At 41.7% G+C, this 19,186-nt stretch overlaps 1 protein-coding gene across 4 annotated transcripts in view; it reads right to left on the bottom strand.

The window, feature by feature from the left end:
- PLCB4 (phospholipase C beta 4) overlaps window positions 1-19,186 on the bottom strand; it is a 420,180-nt gene that overhangs the window by 134,128 nt on the left and 266,866 nt on the right. For all 4 annotated transcript variants that reach the window (XM_055306664.1, XM_055306687.1, XM_055306672.1 and 1 more), the window contains exons 4-6: window positions 6,342-6,422; window positions 5,459-5,518; window positions 4,043-4,186 (exon numbers count right to left, since the gene is read on the bottom strand). In XM_055306664.1, the coding sequence (XP_055162639.1) occupies window positions 4,043-4,186; window positions 5,459-5,518; window positions 6,342-6,422 (285 nt within the window). The remainder of the gene's footprint in view (window positions 1-4,042; window positions 4,187-5,458; window positions 5,519-6,341; window positions 6,423-19,186) is intronic.

Here is a 19,186-nt window from a genome sequence, read left to right as displayed (position 1 = left end):
AGTAGTGCGGGTGGCTTCTTACAGGGCCGTGTAAGTCTTGGAGTGTTGTGATCTGAATCACATTTTCAAAGCATCCCTCCAGCTGCTATTTCGAGAAAAGACTCAAAGGCACAGGGCCAAGGCAGAGAACCCAGTGAGGGGAGATGGCCTGGGGCACACTGTAGTGATGGCAGTGGTGAGAAGCAGCTAGATCCTTGGGACAAGGGTGTTTGTAATAGGCGGACGTGGGAAGCAAGGAAGGCGTCTGTGGTCTCAGCAGCTTGTGAGGACAGTGGGTGAAGGCTGAAAGGTCTAGATTTGGATGTAAGTTGACGATACCATTCAGCATTTATTTTGTAGGGCAGAATGGATGTAGAACTGAGTACAAATCTTCCTTTTTTTAAGATTTTATTTATTCACGAGAGACACAGAGCGAGAGCAAGAGAGGCAGAGGGAGAAGCAGGTTCCATGCAGGGAGCTCGACGTGGGACTTGATCCCAGGTCTCCAGGATCACGCCCTAGGCTGAAGGTGGCTCTAAACCACTGAGCCACCTGGGCTGCCCTGAGCTCAGATCTTCCAATGAGGTACCGCACAAGGCAAGTTCTTGCCTCTTTAAGCAGAGAAGGCAGCTGAAGGAAATACAAGCCGAGCTACAAGATGTTTTCTATACCGGTGTCCTCTTTTATTGAAGAAAAGCACAATCATATTTTTGCAGTCACATGTGCTGGAAAATATTTTCTATTTATTTGAAACCTCAACTCTGAGAAACTCAGATACTATGCAAACTTAAAATATCCACTTGAAATAAAGAGAAAAAAAATAACAGAGAATCCCATGGGGAAAAAGGAAGAACAAAGTAAAATGGCTTTGGCTCAAAGTCAGGAAAGGTTCCTCCTCCCTGTGAAAGCTGATTCTCTATGGAGAGTATATAAAGCTGAAAGTTGGCCCATTAGCCTGGATGAAAAGTTTGGTAAAGTGGTTTTTGTTTGGTTGTTTGTTTTTCAGAATGGTCAGGTCCTAAGTGTTGTAAGAGTCCAGAAATTAAAAACAGACTCAAGAATCTCAGAGGATAAATACTCCTAAACAAGTTCTATACTAGAAACTCTCTCAGGAAAAAAAAAAAAAAAAAAAAAGAAACTCTCTCAGGCAGCCTGGGTGGCTCAGCGGTTTAGCGCCGCCTTCAGCCCAGGGCCTGATCCTGGAGACCCGGACCGAGTCCCATGTCAGGCTCCCGGGATGGAGCCTGCTTCTCCCTCTGCCTCTCTCTCTCTCTCTCTCTCTGCATCTCTCATGAATTAAATTTTTTTTTTTTAAAGAAACTCTCTCGATTTATCTCTCCCTGGTCAGACTAGTACCTGTCAGATGTTCACAAAACAAGCAAAAACCCCTGACCAGGCAATGCTAAACTCTCACAGTTACTAAGCTAACATACAATATGTTGGACCCTTTGTTCTCACTTTGCATGATTACTATGAGTTACTTGTTTATTTCCAAACCTGTTTATGTTCATTGTAATGTAAAAATTATATGAACCAGAGCATGTGCATGGCTCAGTTAACCAACTGGAGTGCCCAACTCCAGATTTCTGCTCAGGTCATGATCCCAGAGTCCTGGGATCGAGACTCACATCAAGCTGTGCACTGGGCATGAAGTCTGCCCAAGATTCTCTCTCTTCCTCTTCCCTTCATCCTGCTTGTACGCTCTCTCTCTCTCAAGGAAATAAATAAATGAAATGGACTATGATTGATAGCAATCAAACCAGGGAAAGCAAAAACATGGGATTTATTGATTTGAGCCGTCTTCCTAGGACTGTACTTGCTCAGGGCATCAGGTGGGGTGGGCGGTAGTATCACATGGAATGCCACGAAGCCTGAATGTCAGGCCAGACTCTGGCCCAGCCTGATTTGTAGTCGTAAGTTCTTTTAACTCTTTGGCCTCTCCCTACTCATCTGATGTGGTAGGAAGTGCTTCCCTAAACTCCATTTCATGTTCTAACATTCTGTGGCTCTGTGATCATCAGAGCTAACACTCACTAAAAAGCCTTCTGTACTAAGCACTTTCCATGTACTAACTCATGCAATCCTCATGAAAATCCTAAAAGCAGATACTTTGGTATTACTCCCATTTTACAGATGAAAGAAAACGAGGCACAGAGGAGTAAGCTGTGTGTCTATGCTATACAGCTGCTAGCGAACAGCAAGGATTTGAGCCTTGGCAACCTGGTCCCAAAGCCCAAGCCTACATCAAGCCATACCGTCTGCAATATGACAAGCTGACAAAAGCCAGAATACACAGGTCTGCAAAACTGTCTTTTTGCAAAATTTTGGGCAGCCCAAGATCTGTATCTGATTAACGAATCTTTTTATGAGTAGTCTGCATGGAATTCTGGGATTGAATGTTGCTATGGCAAACAGCCACTAAAAACGACCTCTGTGGCAAATATGCAGGCGTGAACTACAGAAAACAGGAACAATACACATTTAGATCAGAAGGGTTCTCTTAAGAAACCATTCAAACTGGTGTTGATCTAAGCAAAATCATAAAAGAACTTGAAGGCTTTGCAATTTCTGTTCTCCCAAAGCAAGATAACTTGTAATAACAGCACAAAACCAGCAAAACCACAAGACAGAAATGTAGGCTCTCCTGTGATGTGGAACATCCATTCCTGGCTCTAAATCCTAAGTACGGGAGCATCTCGGACTTCACGCACATCTGAGCCATGTATGGCAGGGGACGGGAAGGGTCTGGTTAAAAGAACGAAGATTGTGGATCTATAGGTCTGTGTGGACCTGATACTCTGAAGTATAAGGAGCTCCTAGGTGAGGCTGTGTTGCTGGAATGTGGACCATACCTTGTGAGTGGTGGTAAAAAACCTACAGGGTCTCAAGAGTCTACAGAACTCATTTCTGCCACCAGTTAGCTGTGCGCCAGGTTTAAGTCTTCTATGCTTGGATTTGTCAGATGATCTTATCTGTATGTTCTCAGTCTAGCTGTAAAACCCGGTATCTGCAACAACGGTTTTCTCATTCAACTCTACACTGAGTTTCTTCTGTTAGGATTAAAATGGGAAAATAAAATGCCTTCCTACCCCCCTGAAACCCATGTCTCTGCAACAGGAGAATCAAGGCTAAGCCTTCCTCACATCTATTACAGAAGGATACTTAGAACTTGCAGAAAAGTGATTTATTTTTGAGGCTTTCTACTTTGGCCAAAATCACTTTGAAACTCATTAGCCAGGGCAATGGTATACTGGATATGGTATTAAAAGATGGATCATGCCCCCATTCTTCAATAACTTCTAGGGATGGAGCGGGGGTGGAGCTTGGATAGCTTTATCATCTAGACTTGCACTGTCTAATGTGGTAGCCATTAGTCATATGTAGCTATTGAGCTCTTCAGATACAGCTCGGCTGAATTAAAAACCCACCTGAGATTTTGAAGGCTTACTATAAAAAGGATGTAAAATATGTCATTAAAAATTTTATAATTACTCTAAGTAAAAATGACAGTATTAGGGGTATACTGTGAATAAACTATTTTATCAAAATTAATTTCACCTGTTCCTCTTACTCTTTAAATGTGCCTGCTAGAAAAATTTCAATGATATCTGTGGCTTGATTTATATTTCTACTGGACAGTGCTGATCTAGTCCTTTGCTATTCAAACCGTGGTTCTCAGAACAGCGGCATGGGCATCACCTAGGAACCTGTGAGGGAGAATTTTGTCCTCATCTCAGACCTACTGAAACAGAATGTACATTTTAACAAAATCCAAGGTGATTACTATGTACATTCTAGTATAGCAGGTGCTGGGCTAGTTTCTCCTACAACTTATCGACAGAAGTACCTGGACTTTTGGTTTACTTAAGTGATGCACTAAAAGAGTTTTGTGCTTGCTGAATTTTCTACAACATTTCAGCTAGACAATGGAAATATATTTTTTAAGTTAAAATTATTACTATACAGCTTTAATATATGTATGAAAATAATACATAAAATACTATGCACACCACATATATACACATGGGGGGTAAGGAAGGGAGGTTCTTTTCACCGAGGCTACCTTAGTTACTTCTGGATTCTCAGCCACCATGTATGTGAAACTGATGTTCACCAGATCTGTGCCACTGCAGACACAAACTATCCGCCCTTCCAGATCATTCTCTGACTTTCCAACAGCCTCAAGAGCGGCCAAGATTTTGGGATCCTGTATAGAAGTACACAAATAGGAAAAAATTGTTAGATCACAGAGCATGGAGGAAACATGCTCAACTGATGTAAAAATACACAGAAGGACAAATGTTTTCTTTCTGATCTAAAAATGCCCTGATATCTAGCATTATTCTAAAACTTGTAGAGGTAAAACTTGTAATGCTACATACTACTTGAACTCATGTGGTAAGAAAAGTATTATAATATTATTGATTCAGAAAACTAGGTGTGTGGGTCTTTCTTCAGGTACTTTGTTGTAATTATTGGAGGACCTGGAAGATGCTAATGGAATGAAAAGGCTCTGACTGGGTCCTGCCTAGGCCCCAAAGATCCAAGGCAGCTGTCAGCAGAGGACAGTCACTAGCATCTCATGCAAATAAACATAGACACTGCCACAGCCAGCCACCAACGGCTATCAAAAAAAAATAAGATTAAGGCTTTCAAGTAACCTGGACACAAAGAGTATGTTCATCTCTAGAAGCCATGACATCTTCATTTGGAACGAAGAGAGTGTACGTTTACCATAATTATCAAATAAAATAGCATCTTTGTCCTCCAAAAGAACTCAAGAGGAAATGCCAACATAGTTACACAGGAATTTTAGCTAACGTAAAAGAGGACAGCTTTTGAAAAAGACAAACAAAATGATTCACATAATTTTGTTTTTGACATCTTAAAACCTGCAGAGCTATTATGAATATGGGAATAAATACAATGCTTTAATATTCTAGAAAAAGGCCAGCTTTTAAATTCCTCACATCACTATGTAAACAGCTTCTTATTCAAACATATCAATCACTGTGAAGAAGATGGATTTATATGCTCTGTCATCTTTTCTCTCAGAGGCAGACTGAGCCTCCAAGGTGAGCCCACGTCTGCGTGCACAGGTGCATAAATATGGAGCTAGCCATGTCGTTTAAATTTCCACATTAACCACAGACCAGAAGTGACTCATTGTTTGTTTTAAAAAATGGCAGCAGAGGGAGGGGGGCCTTGATGAATTAATTTCTGAGTTAAGGAAACTGTTTCTATGATGGAGGTATCATGCAAGCATCTTCTCTTCGAAAGGGGAATAGCGTTTCTAATGTTAACTAAACATAATGCAATCCAAACCATCCAATGGATATAGATGAAAAGATTTCTAAATTGTTCTTCATTCCAGCTGATGAGTTTGGGGCAGTAAAAAAGGTTACACTGCATTCCAGAAACCTTTTCCAACCTAAGTAAATCTGTGTTTAGAAGAAAAGCAAACATCAATCACAGGTACCTTTGGGGTGGCTCCCAATCGAATACTGTTGATGAGGGAGCATTCTAGCACTTGTCCTTCCTGAAAAGAGAGAATGTAATACAGCAGTGAGCTGAAATCCTGCCAGACCTATGGTACAGATGAGGTATGTGATGACGAAGGCAATGCCAATGACAGTAAAGGAGAGAAGGAGTGAAAAACAAAGGACAGTCATTGCAATACCCAATGATCAGAAATGGTCAAGACCCCACACATTCCATTTCAAATATACTCGTATATATGGATGCAAGTCTGAATAATTACTTATGTTTATAAAGTGCTGTTACCTTTATGCATATAATATTGTTATTAGTGTATGTATCTCATTAAATATATGTGTGTACATGCAATATTAAGTGGGTACAATGCTTTTATAGAATTCCAATTCTACTTTTTAAAATTCAGTTCAAAGATCCATTTAATGTGTGCACTGTGCTGTGTATTGAGTAAAGTCCTGGGGTGTAACAAGATGAACATGCTCTTAATGCACCTCTGAAACTCAGCTTGAAAATCTCTTCTTCTAGGAAACCTTCCTGATTCTCAAGATTAAATCAGATCTGCCTATTTTAAACTCTTATAACAACCTAACCTTCTCTTAACAACACTCAATGACTCGTATCTTTTATTTATTTATTTTTTGATGCCTGCTTCTTCTCCTAGACTGAATCTATGAGGTCTAGAATACTGTACTTGATCACTACCGTATCCCCCAATGCCTGCCACATGGAAGCACATTTTTAAAACCCTGAATAAATAAGCAAGTGTAGGGTTCATGCCCTCAAGAGGCCTTCTGTCTACTTGTTGAGAAATAAAATGGTTTAAATCAAAGAGCAGGAAAGAACAATTCACGGTTCCTGTACTATACCTTGCCTTCACTCCTCCAGGTCAGAAAGAAGCCAAATTCATCCACTTTGAAGAGGCAGTTGGGTTCAAACACAAAGGATTCCTGTTAAAAAGAAATGTGTTGATCTGAATGACTCACCCCATTTTGAATCTAATAAAAATGCAAATATCTTTTAGTCTGTAAAAGAGGGAAAATGAGAAATCATCCTTTTGCATCCTAAATCTAATGACCACATTTCCTATTATATTACAGAATATTTTCATCTTGAAAACTCTTTGCATTCAGTTTTGTATTGAAAGACTAATCAACTTTATGCAGCATCTGCCTCTAGAGTAGCTTTAAATATAAAACACACTGATGCCTTGTAGGTCATTGAGAAGAAAGTTTCTCTAAGGCCTTGGAAGAAGAGCTCCGGGAGAGAGAGAGACTTCCAGATTCCAGCCAACTAGTCTTCCACAAAAGAGCAACTGTTATCTGTATTTAATATAATGCAAAATATCAGGAGATAATTTTTTTTAAGTCACTGATTTTTTTTTGTCTCACTTATCATTCAAATGTTTACTCAGAAAACTTCTAAGATTTTTGTTTTTACATCCAATCTCATTTGGTGTCCTATAAACCAGGACTTGAGCAGGATTTTGAGCTATGCAAAGTGTAGTCCTTGGACCAGCAGCACCGGTATCATATGGGAACTTGACTGAACTGCAGAGTCCAGTGCTCCTGCCCAGATGGACCAAATCAGTTTCCAGAAGTAGGGCCCAGAAATATGCATTCCAACAACCCATCTAGGTGATTCTAATGCACACTAAAGTTTGAGAACCACTGCTGTACACTTTGACACGAGAAATTCTGTTGAAACTTATAGAATCAAAATTTGAATAAATAAGGATGTTGGGGGATGCCTGTGTGGCTCAGCAGTTGAGCATCTGCCTTTTTGACCCAGGATGTGATTGATCCCGGAGTCCCAGGATCGAGTCCCACATTGGGCTCCCTGCGTGGAGCCTGCTTCTCCCTCTGCCTGTGTCTCTGCCTCTCTCTCATGAATAAATGAATAAAATCTTTAAAAAAAAAAAAAAAGAAGGAATGTTAGCCCCCACAGGGGCTCAGGGCAGCTATGCTGTACTTGCCAAAGGATTCCTGGTCTTTAGCAAGAAAGCACCATTGTGACTATGAGCACCAGGAAAATTCTGCATCAGTGAAAGAAAAAGGGTATTTAGGAAATGAACCCAGATACCCTCTGCCCTCTGGACTGCTTTGTACCAAGACTTGGTACCCATGTGTCAATAAATCCCCATGTCTTTCTCATAATGTAAAGAAGTAGTCCTCCTAGATAATTATAGTGCCAACAAAAGGGAACTTGTCTGCCACATGTGTATCAGGGTAGTGACTTACAACAAATAAAGAGTAATTATAGGATTAAGACTTTAAGGGTCATTCAGACTCTTAGTTTCACCCATCAAAACATATCTTTCTAAATTTCAGGGAAACAGAAACATTTATTAAGGTAAAGCCAATGTCAAGATACTGGGCCACCATAAAGTGTCAGAATCTAGGGTCCTTGAAGCTAGCCTTCAAATTTGTCTGGGTAGTCTCCTGACAGGTGAAGAATATCATACACATTTCAACTCCATATCAGGCACATGCTAAGCACTGCAGACATAGCAATGAAAAATACAAAGAATGGGAACATGGTATGATCTTTGTCTTTGGAATCAAGACCCAGTTCCACTATTTATTTTTTATCATCTCCTCAAAGGCCCCTTTCTAAGCCTCAGAATCCTTATCTAATAAATAAAAGTATTAAACATATCTTTCAGGCGTATAGAAATTAAGTGAGTTGATACTTGGCACACAGTTATAATTCAGCAAGTGGTAGCTACTATCAGTAATGTATGGTTCGAATTTACATTTGTGGTAGCAAATTACTAACAACATGACATCACCAATATTTGACCCACAAAGATGGCACTTTTGGATGGTTCAACTTTTTTGAAAAGTCTTCACCCAGGCAAGAGCTTACACTCTAGTTGGGTCTCAGAGAATGGGTAGGAGTTATCCAGGTGAAGCAGCATGCTGAGCAGAGGGAACAGCATTTGCTGCTTGTAGGCTTGACCAGACACTGGGAACTTCTGAGGAGATGGTGTAGTTAGAACATCTCAAGGGAGTAGCAGCAGATGAGACTGGACACATAAATAGGGCCAGATCAGAAGGCTGTTATATGCCATGCAAAACGTATTAAACTTGACCAAAAGGCTATAGGGAGTCTTGTATCATTACTGATTGAGAAACAAGAATCACTAATTAAAATATGAGAATTAACACATTTTAGACTACTTCCCAAGCAGTATCTTAACATTAGTACAGATTTCTTGTGCACAACATTCAAAAGTCTGCCCTAAAGTGGCATTTAGAGAGTAGACCCACAATGAATCAACTACCATCGTTATTTATGTGTACCCTACCCTTTTCCAAATAAGGATTTGAAATGATCCATGAAATATACATGATAAATAAGAATGGTTTTACAACTTATTTTGAGGTGGAACTTTCAGTTCCTTGGCCTCCTTAACTGCAATGATTTTTTTTTCTCTCTTTCTTTGTCAGTTATGAAGTACCCCTGGAGCTTATCACCACCACCCTGGTATTTCAATTTCTAATGTCCCAATCTTGGACCATGTCACTTGATCCCTCTAGTCCCTACCTCTACAGTATCTATTCTCCTACATCCATTTGACTTCTTTACAACTTCCTAATTGTCAACCTTGCTGATCATTCACTATCCACCAGACTTCCTCCTCCTTTTCCTTCCACTGTTGTCTAGCTAATTTCCATGACCCAATATTAAAATCACTCCCTCACAGACACCTTCAATACCCATGTTTCATTTCTGTTTTCTTAGTCACAGAACCAAGTCCATCTTATCCATATTTTATTGCCGAATTTGATGAAGAAAATCACAGAACTGGTTTCTCAGGCTTTAGCTGATATTCAAGATCACAAACTTCACATGAATAGTCAACAATGACTTCCAAACTTAAAATTATTTCTTAAAGAGGTTCCCCACTCTACAAAAGGACAATTTCGTGGCTTCTCAAACTCCTTGGGTGCCAGCAATTACTGTCTTCACTGGGTAAAAAAATCCATAAAATAAGAATCTCTCTCTCTTCCCTCCCAATAAAACATTCTTTCTCCCAATAGGGGTCAATCCCCCCTCCACCATTTCTGCTCCAGATGCAATCCTCTTTCTCTCACACAAGGACTGCAGTCTTTCATTTATCAACACCCCACACACATCAACTTTTCTTTTCTCTACTAGATCATTCCTAGTAGGACACACATTCTAGTTGTTCCCACTGCCTCCGTCACTTACTACCTTATGTTTCTGATCCCCTTTAGAGCATATCTTGAAAAGTTTGTCCATATTCACTGCCTCTCTACTATCTCTCTTCCATACTATCTTTGACCAATTCCATCTGCCGTCTTTTCCTGTCACCCTCTGTTACTTTTTCAGCCAGGTTTACCATGGCTTTCATGGTGCCAAATGTAGCACACACATTCTTTTTTCCCATCTGATTTGATCTCTGAGCATCAGACCAGTCCCTCCTTGGAAGACTCTCCAATCTTTGGTTGCATATCATTTCTTTAGTCTCTTTTTCTTCTATCCTCAACTTCTACATGTTTTCCAGGACTTGGTTCCGAGAATTCTCATTGCCAATATGTTCCCAGATTTCCATTAACCCCCCCCCCCCGATTTCAATACCATCTATTTCTTGGTAACTCCCAAATTTACAAGAGTAGCCCTAGATCTCTCTGAGTTTGGAACTTTACCTGACATCTCCACTCAGATGTCTCCAAATTAAAATGCCTACAACTGAATGCTTTATTCCTTACCGTCTCTCCAAGCCTTTCCAGCATGAGACTTTAAGTTCAATAAATGTTCCCAGTACCTACCAATTTATTGAAAACTAAGTCATCCTTAACTTTCTCCTCTCACTTCCATTAATGAATCTCCTTCATACTCATATATATCCATTTTACTCCATCTTACCACCATTTTGGTCCAAACCATCATCATTATGTCCAAGGACTGATCTTCCTACTTCAATTCTTTCTTCCCACAGCAGCCAGATTAACTCTTTGAACGTTTCATCAGTTCATTAAAACCATTCAATGGATTCCTGCATTATTCAGGATAAAATCCTACTCCTTACCAAAGGCCCTAGACAAGCTGGGTTCTTCAGACTGTATATGTTGCCACTTTCCACTGCTTTCCTTTTTCTTCATTATAGCCATGGAAATTCTTTTCCTTGAACTCCTCAAGTTCCTCCCAGGCCTTTGTACCTGCAGCCTCTCCTGCCCAGAAATCCCTTCCTACTGCCCTTAGCATAATTGGCTCCTCTGTATCCTGCAGGCCTCACCTTAATGAGCTTGTCTTCAGAGGGGGCTTTCTCTATATTTTTTCAAAGGTCTCTCACATTTTTATTTTTATTTATTTATGATAGAGAGAGAGAGAGAGAGAGAGGCAGAGACACAGGCAGAGGGAGAAGCAGGCTCCATGCACCGGGAGTCCGACGTGGGATTCGATCCCGGATCTCCTGGATCGCGCCCTGGGCCAAAGGCAGGCGCCAAACCGCTGTGCCACCCGGGGAACCCGGTCTCTCACATTTTATTCTCTATTACAGTACCTTATTTCTTTGCTTGCACCAATTGCGATCTGCAATTATTTTTATTTCTTTGTATATTGATTTATTGTATGGCTTTCACACCAAAGTATAACCTCCACGAGGGCAGAGCACTTGAGATGTTCTGGTTCACATCTGCATTCCAAGTACCTAGCACATCAAAGGCACCCCAAAACTAAATTCACGCACTAAAAAAATAAATGAACATGTGATATCCTGTTTCAAATAAAGTATTTTTCAGCAGGCCAATCTATAAAACAGATAAACAAGAAATTATTCAAGTTGAGGGGGTTGTTTGTAGCAAGCCTGGAACCCATCAGGGTCAGTCCTTGGAAGGCTGCCATGAACAGAAGTACAAATACAAGGACACTGCATTGAATCCAGTCCACATTGTCTGCCTGGCAGAGGGGCTGTTTTAAATTCAGACAAGCTCATCTCAAAGTTTGGGTGTGGCTTTGAGGCACACCCTGGGAATTCCCACTGGACCAGGAGTGCTGTTTGAGTGTCCTTCAAAGAAATCATTTTCAAAACAGGATAAGAAGTGTGGGCAAGGGGAAAAAAATAAGATAGAAAAGTAAAATAAGCTCAAAATTAAAGAGAGCTCCAGAAAGGCATGTCATAAGATCCTAAACAGTTAAAATAGGATACCAATTTGGCTCTGGGCTCACTAGCAAGAAAAGCAAAAAGGGAAAAAAAAATATCATTGACCAGAAACCCATAGAGTTCACAGGATAAAAACACACTGGTTGTTAGGAAAGGCAGTAGCCAAAGAGAAATTCTCTGTGGGAGCTCCAAGAAGCCCTGGCCAAATGCTAAAGATGAGGTTCCCAACAAAGCCCACAATAACGTTGTCCACTCTGACCACAAGATTCTTGGACTAAACATATTCAAACTACAGAGATCAAATCTGAGGAGTGTGTGGCAATTAGCTGAAAGGAAAGGAAACACTATCTATTTAGGTTTCTCTCCACTCCCGAGAACACACAGAAGGACCCAGCCCTCAGGGTGAGTAATGCACACAATCTCTGTTTTTCCTACCGGCAGTGTTAAATTTCAGATGGATACCTACTGACCACAACCTGGGTGGCAGCCCATGACCTGGCTGAGGCTGTAATATCCTCAGTCCCTGTCAGGAAAACTTCCCTCCAGACTGCGTGGGGCAGGGGAGATCATCAGAGGAAGCTGGCTTCTTTTTCCTTTGCATATTCACTTGTTTTGCAGCTAACAAATGGTAATAGGATTCTCTAGTAAGGAAACAAACCATAGCAGAACTTCCTCCAGGGAGCTCAGAATTTCGGTTCTCAGAAGACTGTTAAAATTCACCACAGTCACACTTTGAGCTCAAGGACTGGTGGACTCTGCCAGCCTAAGGTGCTCACTCTCTCCTCAGGCCACTGAGGAGAGACAGGATGAAGGACACAGCAACTCCTTTTGTGATACTATGGACAAGCTGGGGACCAAGGCGGGGCATGTTGTTTGAGAGGCAAGAAGGATCACTTTTGGTAGAATCACTATAGCCAGAAACTTTCTCTGCCTCAGTGATTCTTGCTGTGAGAGGCTTGTGCCATGATGCGCTTCCCGAGGCACTTCCCTCATTCCATCAAGGGTAGAGTCTATTTAAAAGCTGTGTGTCTCAACATTATTTTTAGCTTCTTTTCCCCACTTAATGCATGCCACTTCAACATGATTCAATATTATGACCTATCTTTCAGAGTCAAGTCACTTTCAAGATGACATAGATTAGGGGCGCCTGGGTGGCTCAGCTGGTTAAGCATTTACATTCGGCTCAGGTCATGATCTCAGGGTCCTGGGATTGAGCCTTGTGTCAGGCTCCCTGATCAGCAGGGAGTCTGCTTCTCTCCCTCTCCCTCTGACCCTCTGCCCGCTTGTACACACACACACACACACACACACACACACACACACTTTCTCTCAAATAAATAAAACCTTTAAAACTGTCACATAGATTAAAATAGTTTTCCTTTGTTCCAAATTTAAAAGTCTTTTGGTTAAACAAAATTTAAGTCCATTTCTTCTTAAAAGGAATGGCAGAGATCGGGGCAGGCTGAGTACTCTGAAGGGAGGCAGGTATTTGGGTGGGGTTTCTACATAACAGGTGGTTGAGTTTATTTTACTTGTGTTCTTTCCCACCTTTGCTCTTCTGCCCTCTTGCCCACCATCATTACCCACGTGAAATGCTACGTCTTTCTACTGTGGGGTCTGTACCATCAAACAGGGAATGGTCAAGTCTTTACCACAAGTTAGGGATAGGGATTTTTAGATTGGCTAATTGGTGCATTAACTCCACTTTATTTAAACATTAGCTGTTCAGGGGCTCTTCTATGCGTGTGACTGGATAGATAGATCGGGAGACACAGGAGTGAAAGGGGCAGGGCCATTCACATTCCAGCGGGTGTCCTCTGTCTTCTGAGACAGCGGATCCTCATAAGAGGTGCTGCGGCTCCAATGCCAGCCTCCCTGCCAGGCATCTGCTGAAGAATCATGGGGGTGCTGTCTGACCTCACCAAGCTTCACTTTTCCCACCTAGAAACTGAGAACATGGACACCAACCTCACAGGGCTCTTAAAATTGAGAAAGCCTATGTGCCTAGGACAAGGCAAGTGCTGAATAAATTATAGTAGCTATTAGAGAACAGTGTACTATTTTTTTTTTAATTTATTTATGATAGAGAGAGAGAGAGAGAAGCAGAGACATAGGCAGAGGGAGAAGCAGGCTCCATGCACCGGGAGCCCAACGTGGGATTCGATCCCGGGTCTCCAGGATCGCGCCCTGGGCCAAAGGCAGGCGCCAAACCGCTGCGCCACCCAGGGATCCAACAGTGTACTATTTAATTTGGGGCTATGTAGTGAGACATTTCACAAATATGATCTCATTTAAAATATCTGCCAACTCTGCAAGGTTTTAGACTAGATCAACACTGCCCAATAGATTTGCTATAATGATGCAAATGTGCCAGATGGGCACAGCCCAACATGGCAGCCATGAAACACTTGAAATGTAGCTAGTGCAACAAAGGTGAATTTTTCATTTTAACTCATTTTCATTTAAAAAGCCACAGGTGCGGGACACCTGGTGGCTCAGCGATTGAGCACCTGCCTTTGGCTCAGGGTGTGATCTCCGAGTCCTGGGATCGGGTCCCACATTGGGCTCCCTGCATGGAGCCTGCTTCTCCCTCCGCCTCTGCCTCTATCTTTCTGTGTCTCTCATGAATAAATAAATATTTTTTAAAGTTTCTTATAAAAAAATAAATAGCCACAGGTGGTTACCTGTGGTTACCATATTGGGCAGTGCGGTTATAGAGATAAGGGGAATATTTTTCAGAGAAGCATAAATTCTTTAAAATCACAGTTGATAAGTCACAGACCTGGGAAGCAAGCTGGTTTCTTGGATTCCAAAGCCTGTGCCTATTCAACTTTGTCAACACTGACCAAAAACGGTCTCCGTCTGGCTAACACCAAAGGATTTCTAAATGATCAGTAAATGAACACTGCTTTTATAGGCTCCACCTTTGGGGAAACATGGTGCCCACTGTCCTTGTTATTTGGTTTGTTAAGAACCAAAGGGAAAGGGGCGTCTGCCTTCGGCTCAGGTCATGATCTCAGGGTCCTGGGATGGAGTCCCGTTAGGGCTCCCTGCTCAGTGGGGAGTCTGCTTCTCCCACTGCCCCTTTTCCCACTCATGCTTTTTCTCTCTAATAAATAAAATAAAATCTTAAAAAAAAGAACTCATGGGAAGAAAAATGACTTCATAAGGGCTGGAGAGAGACAAGTGACATATGAGTTAGGGAAAGGCCACTAGGGGATCTTATCAAATATCGATAAAGTTATAAACCACTACCAACAAGAACAGATGAGCTTGGGAGTGGCCTTTGGCCTGGGACACAGGTGGAGTCTGGGATAGTTAACCAAGAGCTCCCGCTTTCTATCAGATCCTGGAATCTCAGAGTCTAAGTGATGCCACTTGGCCTATTTATTTCAGCTCTTTATTCCAGAGGAATTGACTAAGCTTTGTAGCCAGCAGTAGCAGATCCTTTCTGATTCTGCATAAACACTTCCTCTCTCAGAACTTTTTTTTTTTTAACTTTTTCAAGTTAGAACTAAAGCCCTTGGTGATGACATTTTGTCATCCAAATGACTTATAGACTGCTGTAGCATATGGGTCCTTAAGTTGTTTTTATCCTTATGGGTCTAGTTTCCCCTTGGAAGGATCCAGAAAGTTTGTTCCATTTGTTAATCTTCCTTCTAATCTATGGATCCCATGAGATGATGGGCTCTGGGCTTCTGAGTTCACATTCTAAACAGGAAAGAGGAGCAGGAGGACATTGGTCATGGCTGCCCCATCAAGGACCCTTGTTATATGCTATTACCTTGTGAAGAGATCTGTCAGATAACATAAGAGCACTCGCAGCTTTTGTGTTCCTTTCTGTGACCTTTGATTCTTTGGACGGAAACCCCTACTGGGTTGTTTAAATTTAATAAAAATAAAAATAAATAATTTAATAATAAATTAAATAAAAATTTAAATTTATTAAATTTAAATAATTTAAATAATTTAATAAATTTAGAGACCTTTGCTCCTCTATCTAATGTTCAGCCAGAAATCAAGAGGGATATGCAGTTTAGTATCCCAAAAAGTGTCAGTGGCACCTAATACCCAAAGCCCTGCTTCTGTGCCACTGTGCCAGCTGTGACTAACAGAGATGCACAGCGCTTACTGAGTACCCAGCAATGCTCCGTGCACTTTGTACACATCAACTTACCTCCCAACATCCCTACAAGGGAGGTACTATTCTTATTCCTGTTTTATAGAGAGACCATCAAAACACAGAAATGAAGCATCCTGCCCAGTATGGTATAGCTGGCAGGGCAGAGTGGGATTGTTGGCTCCACCAAATCACACACTTAAGTCATCTGCTTCGAGATCAGTCAGTGAGAGTCATATTGTTGGGGATGGGCCCAGGCAACTGCTCACCAGTCTCACCTGGAGGCTCCACTGTTCTCCTGGACACTGTATACCAGTAACCATCTCTAGGGTTAGAAGGGCACAGGAGGCTTCTTAGGTTTAATTACCAAATTTATTTTTTTTAAAGATTTTATTTATTCATGAGAGACACACAGAGACAGGCAGAGATACAGGCAGAGGGAGAAATAGGCTCCTTGCAGTGAGCCTGATGCAGGACTTGATCCCAGGACCTTGGGATCACCATCTGAGCCAAAGGCAGATGCTCAACTGCTGTGCCACCCAGATGCCCTTTACCTCATTTCTTGAGGCCTCCATGTGACTCCCCCCAGCTGCACAGACTATATTTATTACCAGGTTGTCACAAAGGGAGGTTTTCCATTGCTTCATATCATGTCAGAGTGTGTTCTAGGTTTCTAAAACCAAATAAAAAGGGTTTTCCCAATCTTTTGCTTTCCTTGCAATCTAGTGGACATGGTGATCCCTATGACTGTCCTTCCTGCATTGCATTGGCCACCAGGATCACAAGCAGCAGCTTTGCAGCTCACTTATTTCAACTTCATGGAACATTTTTGCTCCCCAAAGAGTGGCTGCCTGCTAATTTTTTCCCCTCACTCCAGCCTAAATCCCTGTTCCATTCATTTTATCTCGTGGTATCTATTTCTACATTATAGCTTACTTTGCAATGCAGAAGAAACATGTGTAAATAAGCAGAAATACCAGTCCAGGAACACCAGAAACTACTGGGCATTTTACATTGGTTTTCGAGTCAGATGGAACAGATCCAACTGTGGCTGGACACTTACAAACTTATTTGAGCTCTACTTCTTCATCTCCAAAAACAGAGATAACAACCAAAAATAATTGCTCTATCTCATGGGTTACTACCTCTGGGCATTGAGTACTTGATGCATAATCTGAACCCAGTAAATTATTACTGATTGTTAATACCCCAATAATAGTAATTATTACTAATGCTGCCAATTTTGACTATGACTAATCATCCAAGAACAAAGGAGGTTAGTACGCCATCCCTACTCTATGGATGAGTAAACTGATCCAAACTGAGGTTAGCAGGTTGCCTAAAAGGACACAGATGATAAGCAGCAGAGCTACATCCACAGTGTGACAGGAAGAGCATTTCTGTTAGGTGGATCCTTACAATAAGCAACAGTACCCCTGTGTGCTAAGTTCCCAGAATGCACATCTGGGAGTCTCAGCAAGGAGGAAATCCAGAGTTTGTAAATTACCATTGTACTAGACTCAGTGAAATTTTGTTTTTTGCACAAGGAGCTCAGGTTGTGTTTGTTCTCTGCCCAAGCCCACCTCAGTATAAATCAGGCACAGAGGCTCAGCCCTCAGAACACAGGGTTAGCTTCCACCCTCTTGGTGGGCCATGGATATTCAATATACATATAATGCCATTTTATTTAGCCCCTCGCCTTCCCTCCCATTCCATTTCATATCACCTATTTACCTATTTATTCTATTTCTATCCAGTTACTCATTTTTCAATACACACACCTATTATATACTTCTTAATACACTTTTCAAATCACTTTCCCACTCCCTCCCTTTCCCAAACACATCCACCACCCCACCCACTAGGAGAGAGATGATATATAGAGTCTATCTCGCGTACATACTTCCCCCAACGTTCAACATATCCCCACTCATTCCACTTCACATGTTCACTACTATAGATCTAGCACTTCAGCGCGTAAAACTATCCACATATCATAATAACTAATAGATACACCCATTCCCATCTTCCACAAACCCCTATCCTTTACTATTGCACCTTATCCCACACTAATCTTGTCACCATCCCCTCTCACTTTCCACGGCGTGCGCTGAGCCGCTCCAGAGTCCCGTCCCACTCCTATATCCCCCTACCATAAACCACTAACAACAACAAAACACACCCCCACATCGCTCACTCAATTTCCCCCCTCTCATCTCTACCCACTACACTCACCCCTCTCACCACTAAAATCTATTACCATCTACTCACAATCTCATTTTTCCTCCCCCTCTCGTGAACTAATTTATTAATTCATTATTCCATAATTTAATATCCCCCCACTTTCTACCATCAATAAAAAATCCATTCTAAAATTATCCATACAAATCTTTTTATTCACTCCCAATTCCATTACACTTCACTATATACACTTTTACTCACAATAAATTACTTTCCGTATTGAGCTCTCGCTAGATAGATTCTTCACCTGCCTCTGCTCCCTACCTCCCTCCCCCTGAAAGCAATCTGTATGTGGTTACTAAATTTTTTTCTTTACTATTTCTCAAACCCCTCCAACCCTCTTGTCCTTCTATTTTAATGCGAGAGAGCCTTCGACAGCACCGCGGCTCGATCAGGCCGAGCCCTGACGAGGGAGAAACAGACTCCTTGATGAGCAGGGAGCCCAACGAGGGGCTTGATCCCAGGACCCTGAGCTCATGACCCGAGCTGAAGGCAGATGCTTAACCAACTGAACTACTCAGGAGCCCTGATGTGGGTATTCTGAGGCCAAATCTGAATGCTCAGGCTCTGAGAGAGCTCTTGTGTTGGGGCAGGACACAGACAGGCTTCCTGATTATTGCCATGGAACACCTGAAGCAATTATACCCAGGATATTCGGCAACTACCTCTCAGCTTGCAGAGAGAAGAACAGTCAACAAAACATGCTTTTAGGAGGAGTGGGTGGTCCCTGAAAGTAACTTCCCTGGACAAGAAAACTGTCATGTTCCTCCAAACTTAGCAACTTGGGAGTCTTAGCAACTAAAAAAAGGAGAAATTAAAGAAGACCAGCTTACTCAAGAGCCAGGGAGGGAAATAACTCTTTATAAAAAATATTTATAACAAATATTAAAATAAAAAATGTCCCCATCCTCTTTCATCTCCCCCCCCACACCCCCAAAATTCTCTCCCTAGAGCAAACTTTAGTCAGGCTCTTCTGAATCTTCTTCCCAACTAGACCTTGATGTCTGGATTTCCATGTCTATCTTTGCATTGTTCGATTTTAACAGGAATCCTGCTAAATTGGTTTAGCCAGAATCTCCCTCAATATCCAAGCACCTTTATCAGGTGCCTCAACCTCCACCATCAACAGGTGACCCCACCTGCTCTTTGGCTATAAATCCCCCTTTCCTCTTTGTATTCAGAAGTGAGCCCAACCTCTCCCCAAATACTGTATACCCCCC

This window comes from Nyctereutes procyonoides, unplaced genomic scaffold (genome assembly GCF_905146905.1).
Source record: "Nyctereutes procyonoides isolate TBG_1078 unplaced genomic scaffold, NYPRO_anot_genome, whole genome shotgun sequence".
NCBI lineage: Eukaryota > Metazoa > Chordata > Mammalia > Carnivora > Canidae > Nyctereutes > Nyctereutes procyonoides.
Note: the sequence above shows the minus strand (reverse complement) of the source record. Positions and strands in the feature narration are given on the sequence as shown.